Source organism: Juglans microcarpa x Juglans regia, chromosome 4S, assembly GCF_004785595.1.
Source record: "Juglans microcarpa x Juglans regia isolate MS1-56 chromosome 4S, Jm3101_v1.0, whole genome shotgun sequence".
Classification (NCBI taxonomy): Eukaryota; Viridiplantae; Streptophyta; class Magnoliopsida; order Fagales; family Juglandaceae; genus Juglans; species Juglans microcarpa x Juglans regia.
In genome coordinates this window covers 242,425-254,881 of record NC_054601.1, presented here as the reverse complement: position 1 = coordinate 254,881, position 12,457 = coordinate 242,425, and the positions used below count along the sequence as shown (strand labels likewise).

The window sequence follows — 12,457 nt, the reverse complement described above, 5'->3', positions numbered from 1 at the left end:
ACCCCGAACCCAAATGACACGCACAATGGAAAGATGGTGGCGTTACTCCCACGCCCAGCACCTCTTCCTCTGCAGAAACATCAGGAGCCAGCACGTCATATCGCTTCTTCCTTCGAAACGTATTTGTGTGCCCTAAGGGCTCGTTTGTTTTCAGAGATGAGATGAGATGAGATGAGATTAAAGTTAAAAAGTTGAATAAAATATTATCATAATAAATTTTTTAATATTATTTTTTTTTGAGATTTAAAAAAGTTGAATTGTTTATTTTATTTTATGTGAAAATTTAAGAAAGTTATAATGATGAAGTGAGATGAGATGAGATATTTCTTGAAAACAAACGAGGCCTAATCGCGCTAAACTCCCAAAAATCCCTCTTTTGTTTTTTGCCTCTCAAATCATTTTTTATATTTTCTTTTATATTTTTTTTCTTGTCTCATCCGCTGTTTTTCTACGCACCGCTTATCTTCGTCGTCGTCGAACACACCGCTTGTTTGCAAGGCAACGAATATGTTCTATAGATATCACCCTCCAGAAAGACTCCCAAGTAGCAAAATAAATACTAAACACACCACCAGACAAAGGCAGGGTAAAGGGCACCGATAAGAAAAAGAAAACCAGAAAAAGCTGCTCTTGAAGTGGACCCGTGACGCTCGTGGAACTTGGAAGAGCATATCCTATGACCCTATCCATTTCATCTCCTCGAAAACATCAACAGTCGGTCTGAGACGGAAGACCAAGTACATTCCTTTATCAACGATAAAATTAGATAGATTTTTAACGCACAGAGATTGATATCACAGCAGCCGGCGGAGAGCGTCCATGTTTGGTGGCAAAGGCATGGGAGGTGGAAGCATGTTAAGGACAGTTGGAAGAGCAGTCGCTACTGCAAGAACTACTGGTGTGGCTGCTGGCACTGCTCTCCAAGAACCCATTTCTTCCTCCAGCAACACTCCCCATACTTCTACATCTCCCACTTCCAGGCCTACCCACAAACCCAGTTCCTCAAGTCAGCTTTCTCTCTCTTCCACTTCACCTTTTGCTTCCCACAATGTTCCCATCTCTGCAACTTCTGGGATACCCACTTGGCCTCCTCCTCTGTCTCAGAGTGATGAGCTTGACTGGGTTTCTGTCGATGGGAGCGAAGATAAGCAACCCCATGGGTATTTTGATGATTTTGTTCTCGGCCCTGTTCCTTCCATGGAAGAAGTCCAGGACGCTGTTTCTGCTCTCCAACAGTAAGATTCTAATTCGATTCAAGTTCAAATCTCTCCTTTCTTTTTTCTTTTCCTTTGTTGTTCATGCTTTCTTTTAAATAAATTACGTGGGCAATTGGTTTGAAGGGAAATTATAGGAATTATTATTATTATTTGAATATCCCATTGATTTTGTTATTGTTGTGCTGGGGGGTTACGAACTTACGATCCACAGGGTGGAGCAAGAACCTAAAGATCGATATTTTCCTAGCGTTTTTTTGGGCCTGTTGTGAAATCATGAAGTGGATCGATATACCCCAACAAGCGATGGGGTATGGCTATCGATGACTTTATTGTAACGTCGATGGTGATGGTGATGGCTATGGCAATATAAATGGCGATGTTAAATATATATCGGTATATAAAGGAAATATAAGTCATGATCGAACTCGATGATTCAGCTAGCAAATTTGGCCAGATCTCATGTAAATAAAGAGTAAAGGAATGTATTTAAAAAATCAAATTGGCCGTATTTGTTTGCTTCGCTGGCCATCCAAAATGAGTCATTGTCCAATTATTTTTAAATACTGGTTGTCAACCAGTGCATTTGTGCGGGAATGATCACATAACTATCTTGCATTAATTGTTTAAGATATATGTCACAAAGATTATATAATGTAAGAACTTGGGCCATGCCTTTTTTCTATTAATAAAGTTTTACTTTTACTTTTATAAAAAAAATGTAAGAATATTCTTATAATATTGAGGAAGGGCAATTTTTACATCTTAATTAACATCAAAATTAAGTGGTGTGAATGATAAGATATCTTTTTTTTTTTTTTTTTTTTTTTTCTTATATAAGTAAGAATAATAAGATATCTACAATAAGATAAATAGTCTATTTTTCTTTGTTGGAAAAGTAATAATAAAATTGTATTAGAGTTAAGTTGTGAGAAAAGTCAAAGAGACAAGTAATAGGGAATCGAATTTGTCTTCAAATCTTTTTTTAAAAATCTTAATGTCACAAAATTGGGTTGGTGTATTGTGGTAATAGAGACAATGCAACGAAAGGTATTTTTAGCATGTGAAGGGTTGGAATAGGTTAATAAAATAAACTGAAAAGTAAAATGAAATGGAATGATGAGGTGGCTCAATTGAATACAAAGAAGATGCTTCATAAATCATACAAGTAATAGATTGTGGACGAGAACAAACACGTTTGTCAACTGTGGTCCTTTTTATTCTCATTTGAAGTCACTCCTTTGCTTCATACATTGTTGAATCTTATAGATGGCTTCTGGTTTGCGTACATGTGGTAACATGTTATGGTAGAATTCAGTAGTTATCAAAGTTACATCTATGTGATCTCTCTTGTTGATGGCTTATTCATAATGATAGGAAGATTCTTATAAACCCAAATACTTGCACTAGAAAGTTTTACAATGTATTTTTGGGAGAGAGGTCAGGAGTAACTACTATAAGCAGTAGAGAAGAGTACAAAAAGCTTTATAATCGGAAGAAGCATAGTGATGCAGGAAATGGTAGAGGCAAGCTTTTAACTTATGGTTGATCTAGAACTGCACCACATAAGAAGAAAGGAAAGCTTATAATCTATTTTATCTTGCTTCCCAAAGTCACATGTATGATTCTATATATAAAATGAGTGACTCTCTCCCTTGCTTCTGCCCAAAACTGCCCCTTAGCTCCCCTCTGACCAGAAAATAAAGAAAAGTATAACTCTCATGCTCTGAGCTAATTAATGGATGGAAAACTGGGTATATTGACGGCTCAAGCTTGGTTCTAGATAGTTTGTAGTCTCTGGAATAAAACTTGAAGTCCTATAAACCTTCTACGGTATCTTTGAATGTGGTGGTGAATCAGAGCTGGTAGGCAGCCTCGCCCTTGCGAGTTAGGAGTTCAATTCGAGTTTAAGTTATTGTTCCTAGGTTGGGGGGGAGGGGTTACATAGGAACACCATTACAATAGAACTTTCTCGTACAGAAAGGAATCAAATACCTAGGAGTGTAGGACTTTTTCTTATAAAAAAAGATCTAGTGTAGGATTTTCATGGAACTGCTATGGAAGGTTCATGCTTTAAGGTTTACTTATAAAAAAAGAAAAGAAAAGAAAAGTTTCATGCTTTTAAGGTTTGGCATTTGCCTCCAGTACCCTTCATTGGGTATCGAAGGCTTGTACAAAAAGAAATGCAATATATGGTGGGTATTGAAGGCTTCACACAAAAAGAAATGCGATATATGGTTGCATCTGTCTACAAACTTTTTCCATGACATGGTTGAGTTACTGTAAGCTTGATAAGCTAGGGATACTAAAACTTGGTGGAAGCATGTTTTGGCTCACTGTATTATCAGTTGAGTACACCTATTCTTTTTGTTTCCTAACGCTATGAAGCTGAAGAATTATGGAATTTAGAAATAATCTGGAGCATCCTTTTAGTGAGCAGGTAATTTCCCCATAAATGTTTCTCCATGCGATTAAATCAAAATCTTGGAGGAGCTCCTTATGAAATTTCACTCCTGACTATCACATACTATGATGATGCTATGAACTTGATGATATTTAGCTTATGATGCAAATGATTTAAAGTTAGATTTTCTTGAGCTAGATAATTTCCACCAAAAATATTGTTATATGATTTTAGATTGATTTGTTTTCAGGGATCACCTAGTCACATTTCACTATGACTTGCACGTATAATAGTAACATCTGCTGTTTTTGGTATGGTTTTCATGCCTAGGGTTTTTGACCCTGCCTCGTACTGCAAGGTCGTTCCTTCTGTGGACAATGGTGTGGCAGATCAAGTTACAAGTCCTACTGGGTCGGAGTTAGACTGGGTGGAACCCTCTTTGCATCTATGCAATTCTAGGATTTTGCAACCTCAGGGATCCGACAGAGTTTATGATGCTTTGCATTTATTGCAGACCGAGCCATCTGTTCAGGTGCCTTATACCATTTCCGTTGTTCTCCTATAATCTAGGTTTCCATATAATCTGTGTGGAAAAGTTAAAATGCATTTCCCCCAATTTTTTGTTCTTTTGGGGGAAATTGTAGGCGTGAAATTGTGTCGGAGAATATTGAAGATGCATTAAAATTGAGCTTTATTTTTGTAATATCTTATAGTTCTGTTATTTCTAATATCATATGAATTGTTGACCTCTTTGAAGTGAATGTGATGATAGAAAACTGTGGCACCATTATTTTCTCAAGTGCTTAAAATGCTTTTAACAAATTTTTTTTTGAGGAAGTGTTGATGAGAGTTGAAACCATTGCACTCAGTCCCCTATCAATCATCTATTGAACTTGTGCTATTGAGAGTAATGATAGGTATGATAACAAATAGACCTACACACCTTAGAATGCTTGTGATTTTTTTTTTTTTTTCCATGAAAGAGGACAAAGCCCCAATTTTATTAATAAACCCTTACTTATGGCAGAGGAATACCATGATAACGAACCCACATCTAGACTATACAAAAACCCAGATACAGCCCAAAGTAAAGAAAAACTAGAGAAAATAAAAAGTATATGGACTATGTATATTGATCCCTATCATTTACACCATAGCACAGGCAAACCAGCTCTCTCAATTCTAAGAGTTCCTATAATGTCTCTAGTGGGTGACAAGATCTCTCTTGTACTCCCTTTTACACCCTGTTTAGCCAAAATGTCTGCAACTTGGTTTACTTCTCTGAAAATGTGCTTTACTGTAAGAATCAAATCTTTTGATAGGCATAAGGTTCTCTCCCAGTCCTCCCTTAATTCCCAGTTAAGATGGTTATGTCTATTCCACCAATTTACAAGAATCTGTGAATCGGTTTCAACCTCAACTCTACTTAGGTTCCACCTTATTCAAACTTTAAGGCTATATAGTAGAGCATGTACCTCAGCCATTGTGTTTGTTCTCTATCCATAGCAGGCAGAAAAACCTACAATCAAATTCCCCCCTTGAATTTCAGATTACCCCTCCCCCACCACAAATACCTGGGTTGCCCAAACTACACCCATCTACATTCAGCTTGACGAACCTTGAGACTGGGGAGTCCATCACAAAACCAAAACTTTTAGTGTTTTGATACCTGAGAAGGTGATGCCTAATTGATGCCTTATGGCAAGATCATAATTACTAACTTTCTTACAAGGAGATAATTTTATCATCTGTTAGCAAGCAAAAGTTTAATCTTAAAATGTATTGTTTGTCGACTCCTTTTTATCTTTCATGCGAGCTGTGCACCGACGAAGCCAAAGACACCAACTGATAATAGATGGTAGTAAACCCAAGGAGAATCTCAACGACGGACCTCTCCTCCTCGGTGCTCTCTTTCCTCGACGATAAGTTTGGCACCAAGGAGAATCTCAACGATGCTCCATGTCTCGTCTTAGAGCTCCACACTTAGTGCTCTGATTTGGATTGGACTTTAACCAACCTCAACTGGAGGCTTGAAGCGAGTCTTGTTGCCTACGCTGCATTTTCCGACCGATTCGACAGTTTTTTCAACGACATCAATGCCAAATTGATTGCTCTCGGATCCTCCACTATCTCCCATGGCTAGATATCAGATGGAAGAGTAGGAGAGGGAAACGAGAGGGCAGAGCAGATTTTGGGGGAAGAGCTGCCGGCATTGGCCAAGGAGGTGGCAAGGGTGGAGACTGTTTGAATGTATGCAGAGACGGCGTTAAAGCTTGACACTTTGGTTGGTGATATTGAAGATGCCGTCTCTTCTAGTAAGTACAAAAACCTCAGAAAGCATTTTATGACCCAGAACTCAGAGGAAACATGTCTGCTCGAAATTAAAACACCCAAAAGTTTTCAGTGCCCAATTTATTTGTTTTCCCAGCCAGCTCAGGAAGTTCTTTACCTTCCTTAGGGCCACCCAAAAGTACATCCACCACATCCACACTATCCAACTGCTTGGAAGATTTTTCAGAAGTGCCTCCCTCAACCAATGCTGCTTTCTGTTTTACCACATAGACACGTTTTATCTCCCTTTGTACGCTAACCTGCTTCCCTTTGAGGCTTTTTTACAAATAGTTGGAAGGTGACCCTGATGCTTACATATCCAGCAGAAAGCCAGGTCCCTTTCATACACTACTCTCTACCAGAAGCCATGAGATTCCAATATTCCCATCCAAAACCTCTCCAGCAAGGGTTTTTAGGCACATCGATCTCAAAACAAAACTGAGCACACCTGGGTCTTGTTAAAGAAATGGTTGGATTATCTGCTCTAAAGAACCTGCAAATGACTGTAGATAATCCAACTTGAATAAATGTAAAGGCAAACCCGGCAGTGAAACCCACACCGAGGCTAGCGGCAGCTCCTCCCCACAATTGAAATCCGGAGTCCATTTGAAGATCCTAAAAGGATATCCTTCTATTTCTCTTGATTCCCTTGCCCCAGCTTTAACAAAATCATCCCTGTCAATCATATGTACCATGATATGCCTTGGGTCTAGGATTCCTATAGTCGGAATATTGGCCAGCCCCCCCCCCCCCCCCATCTTTTAATAATATGCAGTTTGATCGAATCAAGACCAGAGTATTCTGGAATTTACGTTCTGTCATCATTATCTCTTTCTTCGTGAAAAGGAATGCAGGTTCTCCTTTGACTAAAGTAGGGACCCTCAAAGGAATAGGATTCGAAGGCACCTGGGGTTTGAGTAAATCCGCAAAACTTTTGTGGCTTGGAGCTCCAGACCCCACAGGCGTGGGGCCAGTCATCGCAAAACTTTTTCAGCAAAAACCCGAATGCTTGTGAATTAAGATTTAACGTATGAGATTGGTAGGGCTTGTGATCTTGCTCTAATATACAGAATGACTAGAGTTTTTTTTTTTTTTTTTTTTCCTTCTATTTTGAACTTACCTGTATGTTTATTTCTAAGCATTTTAAACTTCCTTATATTAAGGTTATGTATGTTTCTAATGGGCTTAATTTTTGTGTAGAGAATGGTCATATCATTGTCATCAGATAAATTAGTTTGGGATGCGGTTTTGAATAATGAGGCGGTGCGGGAGCTCAGGGAGTCATTCTCTGCAGGTTCTATCGATTTTAGGACTCTATCAAGCCTCTCTAATTAATACATTTTACGTATGAAGAAAAGACATATATGGAGAGTTTTCCTCCAAACTGGAAACTTCCTCCAACCCATTTATAAAAATGCCAAGTGTCTATTGAGCATGTGCAAGTACCAAGCTTTTTTAGAAGTTTTAAGTTTAAAAACTGTCATGTATCCCTTTATTTAAATATTATTTGCTTCTCACATCTTCAAGGGACACGTGGAAATTTTCTAAATGGGTTAGAGGAAAACTTTGTCCTTATTATAATCAATGTTGGAAATCATCCATCAATCATAACATTAATGACATATTTTGTTGTATTTCTGTATTTAGTTATCTTTTCTTCCTTGAACTTTATCCGTTGAGTCCCCTTTAAAATTGACTTTAAAGGGGATAATCTGTCTGAATGGCATAAAGCATGATTTGAGACAACATTTAGGGTGGGTTTAGATTTACAGTTGAGATGAGATGTTTTGAATAATATTTGAGTTTTTTTTTAGTTAAGATAAGATGAGATAGTTTTGATTTTTTGGGATTTGATAAAGGGGTGGGTCCCACTGTGTACTGTTCATATACTGTTTATGTCAGTTCACACACTGTTCATATACTGTTTATTTTAGTGGATGTTTTCAAAATTTAAGAGATGAAATATTGTGTTTGGATAGCCAAAATTACTGTACGATACAACTCCAGACGAGATGTTTCCATCTGAACAATCTATGCAAACCTACCCTTAATTGAAGCTCACAATCCAGATGTGCATGAGACTTATATTTAAGGAGATGCAGAATTGGTTTATTGACAAGTCTTATAAATAACCATAGCATTCTATGGAAGATAGAGCCACTGGTCCTGGATTGTCTGTTGTAGAGTCTGAAGATGACGACGATAGTGGAGGATCTGATTTTATGGCTGTACAATGGTCAACCTGCTTTGGTACTTTCAAATTTTGTACTTAATACTAGGTTATGAAATAGATGGTTACCCCAAATTTGATTTGAGTAATCGTCTGGCATGCTTTAGCTTGGTGGTTGTTTCTGTTCTAGTCATATGCGGTCTTCATAAAAGGTTTTGGCTTTTTTTAATCTTGAATGTAATATTGATTTCTTAATAGTACTTCTGTTGCAACTACTTATTTACACCCCACAACCCCAAGAGAAAAAATATATATATATATATATATATATATATTCATGATTGTTTTTGCCTGTGTTTTCAGGCCTTTCACCATTTTGTTTACTCAGCCTTCTTGCCTGTGGAGAATATGAAATTATATAAAAATATTAATTGATTTTGTATTGGTGGGTCAATATGGTGGCCAACAGTGACAGGCTTATGAAAATAAAACCATTTTTGCTTAGGATTATGAATTTTTGTGAAATATGCAGTTGAAAACAAGGAACTCCAGAGTCCAGATGAGAGTTCTGAGGACTCCAATGAAGTGGCGAATGTACTAAGGTGGATATTTGACAACACTAAGGCAAAGGTCATGGAAGTGATCGAGAACATCACAAAGCTTATGAACGAGTTATTTCATTCTCCCGATAATCAGAAGACAACAGGAGCCACCGATCCTTTCAAGGAAAAGCTTAAGACTTCATTCATGCTATCTGTTTTGGTGCTGTTGATAGTGGTGGTGTCTCGAGCCCGCAAGGCTTGATGGTATAGAATTTGACGACATGACAGGAGGAGTGGGTGTTTCCCGCTGGGCTGGATGAGATAATCTTTTTTAAGCTCAAGCTATGCTTTCATTGCTTTTATGTTTACAACGCATTTCAGTTGGCAAGTTATGCATTAGACCATGGGGATGTAAAGTTAGCCTCCTTTTTTTCTTTGTATCTTGAATTTAGTTTTAGGCTCAAATTACTTGGTGATGTACTCGAGCAGGTCTTTTCTGCTTGGATATAAGTATCACAAGTTTCAGTTCGTTGCAAGACTCTGGAGACTCATTGACCAATCATTTCCAAGATTTTCCTTGTTTAATTATTATAGTCCCAAATTATGAGGACACTAGTATTTTTTTGTTTGACATGCACTGGCAGAGAAAGTTCACGGCAATGAGAGGCATGGAATCTTGTTTACAAATCAGTATTTGATTATCATATTGTTGTAAAAGCTTTAACCTACTAGTTTTGGTAACAGCAGCTCAACCCACCGTAACAGTTATAAAGTGACGCCACTAAAGTCTAAAGAGAGGTTCTTAAAGAAGTGGTAACAAAATCAACTACTAGACAAATTTTGTCTAGAGCTTGTTCAACTATATATATAAATAAAAAAATATAAATAATAATTAATATTGACATAAACTTGACCTAACTCCCATAATTTTAAAAATCCAAAGGGTATAATACATCATGTTTTAAGTTCTTATGTACACAATGATGGATATATAACATAAAATAACTAAACATGTTTACGAAGAGCAACTAAACATATAACATAAATAAATTACACAAAATAATCTTACAAACTGACATATTTCATCTAATCTGTTTGCTATACTTTATAATAAAAATAACCTAACAATACAAAGCTACTACAAATCAAATCACATCAATTTGTAAAATTAATTTTATATAATACCTTTGTTGCTAGAGTATTTCACATTTCTGAAACCAGAAATTAGTTTTTTAAAATTTTAAATAAACATATTAATAAGATAAAATAATCTATTTATCAAAATTGTTCACAAGACAAATAAACCGTAATACATGGCCATCTGCTTCATCTCATTTATCCACCAATAGAATACATATAAATCGTGAATTTACACGTCTCATTCAATTGTGTAACAGTTTATGCCATATGTTTAAGTAGCAGAGCATACAAACAAACGGACCACGTGAGACATCCAAGCAATCAGAGTTGGCACTATATTATGTGACAAAACATCCATAAGGTCCAAAAATACTGTATCAAACAAATCTCCTACCAATAAAATGGGGTTCAACAAGCAATACTTGGTGAGGCTGGGTCATTTTTTAATGAACAGGTTAAAACAAAATGGATGTTGCAACACAAAGGTGTTTAGTTCTCGTTACGGTCGTTAAATCAACAACCTTGTTCTAGCATCTGTAGCATCGGCATAAAATCTTAATATTATGCCACAGATAAAAGGCTAGTAGCAGCATGTATCATTGAAATTTTACAATTAATGCATAAATTAGTAAATTCACAATTTGGACCACACTGGTTGGCACACACTAAACCTAACCCACCACCCCCAAAACACTTTCTTTCCTTCCACTAATCAAATTTCTCTCCATCTCCGTTGACAATAGAAGCAGACAAAAAACCCCCACCCCAAGACAAATTAAAGGTACAATGGCTCCATAGCTGAAGCAATATCTTCGCTGGCAAGGGTCTGCAGAGCTTGCAACGCAAAAAAAAAAAAAAAAAAAAAAAAAAAAAAAAAAAAAAAAAAAAAATCTCAAAACTCTGTATATCATCTCATAAAAGTAAATCCTGACCAATTTAATCACAATTTGGTAAGCAGAGTTATAATACTTGCAAAAACCTGAAAACACAGCAGACCTTTTCACAATCCCAAGACATGAGTCTATGCGAAAGTTATATGCCATAGGAGTGACCTACAAAGAATAACCATGTGCATGTCTGACTCGTAAGCGGCTGTGCAATGTTAGAGAACTTCCAAAAAGGACCAGATGAATAAATACCACAACCCACATATTCCTACTCCCATTATATGACCCAATCAACAGGTAGTGCAGGCAAAGAGATTCTTCAGATCTGCATGATTGGATCAGTGTATACACAAAGAGCACCAAAGTTCCATCTGCCGCTGCAATTATCTTCATAAAGACAATTTGAAAATGCCAAGTATCTAATTAGAACCTAGCTCAATGCAGCACCTATAGATCTATATTCTGAAAAGTTAGGCTATACAAGAAAGTCTTGTACAATTTCTCACATAAGAAATCAGAAACCACTGGACCACCACACCTATTAAGCAAACTATTTATGGACTCAAAAATGGAACTCTTTTTGACATTCAGCAAAAACAAACCTTTCAAGGTAGCACGCAAACATTATCTAGAGTTTCTCAGATATGAAGTCTTTTTTTCTTTTTATAAGTAAGAGTAAATTTATTGGTATGAATAAAATAGGCATAGCCCATGTACACAAGAAGTATACAAAAGAACACCTAAATACATTCTCAGATATGAAGTCTTTGCTGTTGATACAACTAAAACACACATTTTTGGCTCCCCCCACTCGTACACTAATCAGCAGGAGCCATTATGAGTTACAACAGTTAGCAAAAGGTCACAGCACCGCATGAAGTGGACATCCAAGTTTACGGTCAGACATATGACAACAGTTAGCAAAAGGTCCCCCCCCCCCCCCCCCCCAAAAAAAAAAAAAAAAAAAAGGAACACAAAAAGAAAAATCTAACCAGAAGTAAAAAGGAGAAATTTGGAGTAAAAAAATGGGTGCATTTCAGATGTATCATGCAATATATACAGTTAAGTTCTAGAAGATGCGTTAATATTCCATGCTTCTTTATCTAATTACACAAATTATTAAAAGCATGCATGTCTACTACCATAAAAGACAGCCAAAGCCTACAAGATTATAATATATTATTAAATATATTAACCAAACGAAGGTAACCACCTAAAACTTTAAAGTCAACAGGGCCAAGAAAAGATAATCCTTTATAATAGAACTTCTGGAAAGGAATTATCAACAAGATCTGTTGTCAGAAATTCGAATTTGATACCAGAATCATCTGAATATGTGAGGCTCATTTTCAAGGAACAGAGCTAATAAGTGCAAAGAAATCTAACTAATGATGTATTAATAAGGCTGACTATATACAGACTACTACACTAAAACTGTTCTTTCTATAAAAATAAGCTGAAGTAATTGACCAGCATTATGAATATGCCTACATTTATATTTCACACATGTTGCAACATTGAGACCTGAAGTTTTGAACGCAAGGATTATAGGCTATTAAACATGATGCAACCACTTCCAAAAGGTTGGTATCACGAAAGCCCCTCATGAATTGACCCAATGGTTCACACAAACAGATATGCATTGATAATATGTAAAACAAACACATGTACGTATAAAATCCTCTAAGATCTAACCTGAAAACATTGTAAGATAGAAGTCATGCAACAAATCTCCATTAAAATCAGACTTCATCAAGTATTCATGTAGT

General features: G+C 36.6%; 1 protein-coding gene and 1 long non-coding RNA gene across 3 annotated transcripts; one reads left to right on the top strand and one right to left on the bottom strand.

The window, feature by feature from the left end:
- The first annotated feature begins 482 nt into the window (after positions 1-482).
- Positions 483-9,195, top strand: LOC121262340. Of its 2 annotated transcripts, XR_005940087.1 has the most exons (5): positions 483-1,235; positions 3,949-4,150; positions 7,150-7,243; positions 8,652-8,975; positions 9,009-9,195. XR_005940087.1 is itself a non-coding variant. In XM_041164778.1 (4 exons), the coding sequence occupies exons 1-4, from the start codon at positions 820-822 to the stop codon at positions 8,921-8,923; spliced, it is 984 nt and encodes a 327-aa protein (XP_041020712.1). In that variant the 5' UTR covers positions 483-819; the 3' UTR covers positions 8,924-9,195. The 2 variants fall into 2 exon arrangements, 1 of the variants encoding a protein (XP_041020712.1); XM_041164778.1 differs by having other exon boundaries at positions 8,652-9,195.
- On the bottom strand, positions 7,796-8,001 carry LOC121262341. Its single transcript, XR_005940088.1, has 2 exons — positions 7,859-8,001; positions 7,796-7,827 (listed from the first exon to the last, which is right to left on the bottom strand). It is a non-coding gene; the product is annotated as an uncharacterized LOC121262341 (long non-coding RNA).
- Positions 9,196-12,457: the final 3,262 nt, after the last annotated feature.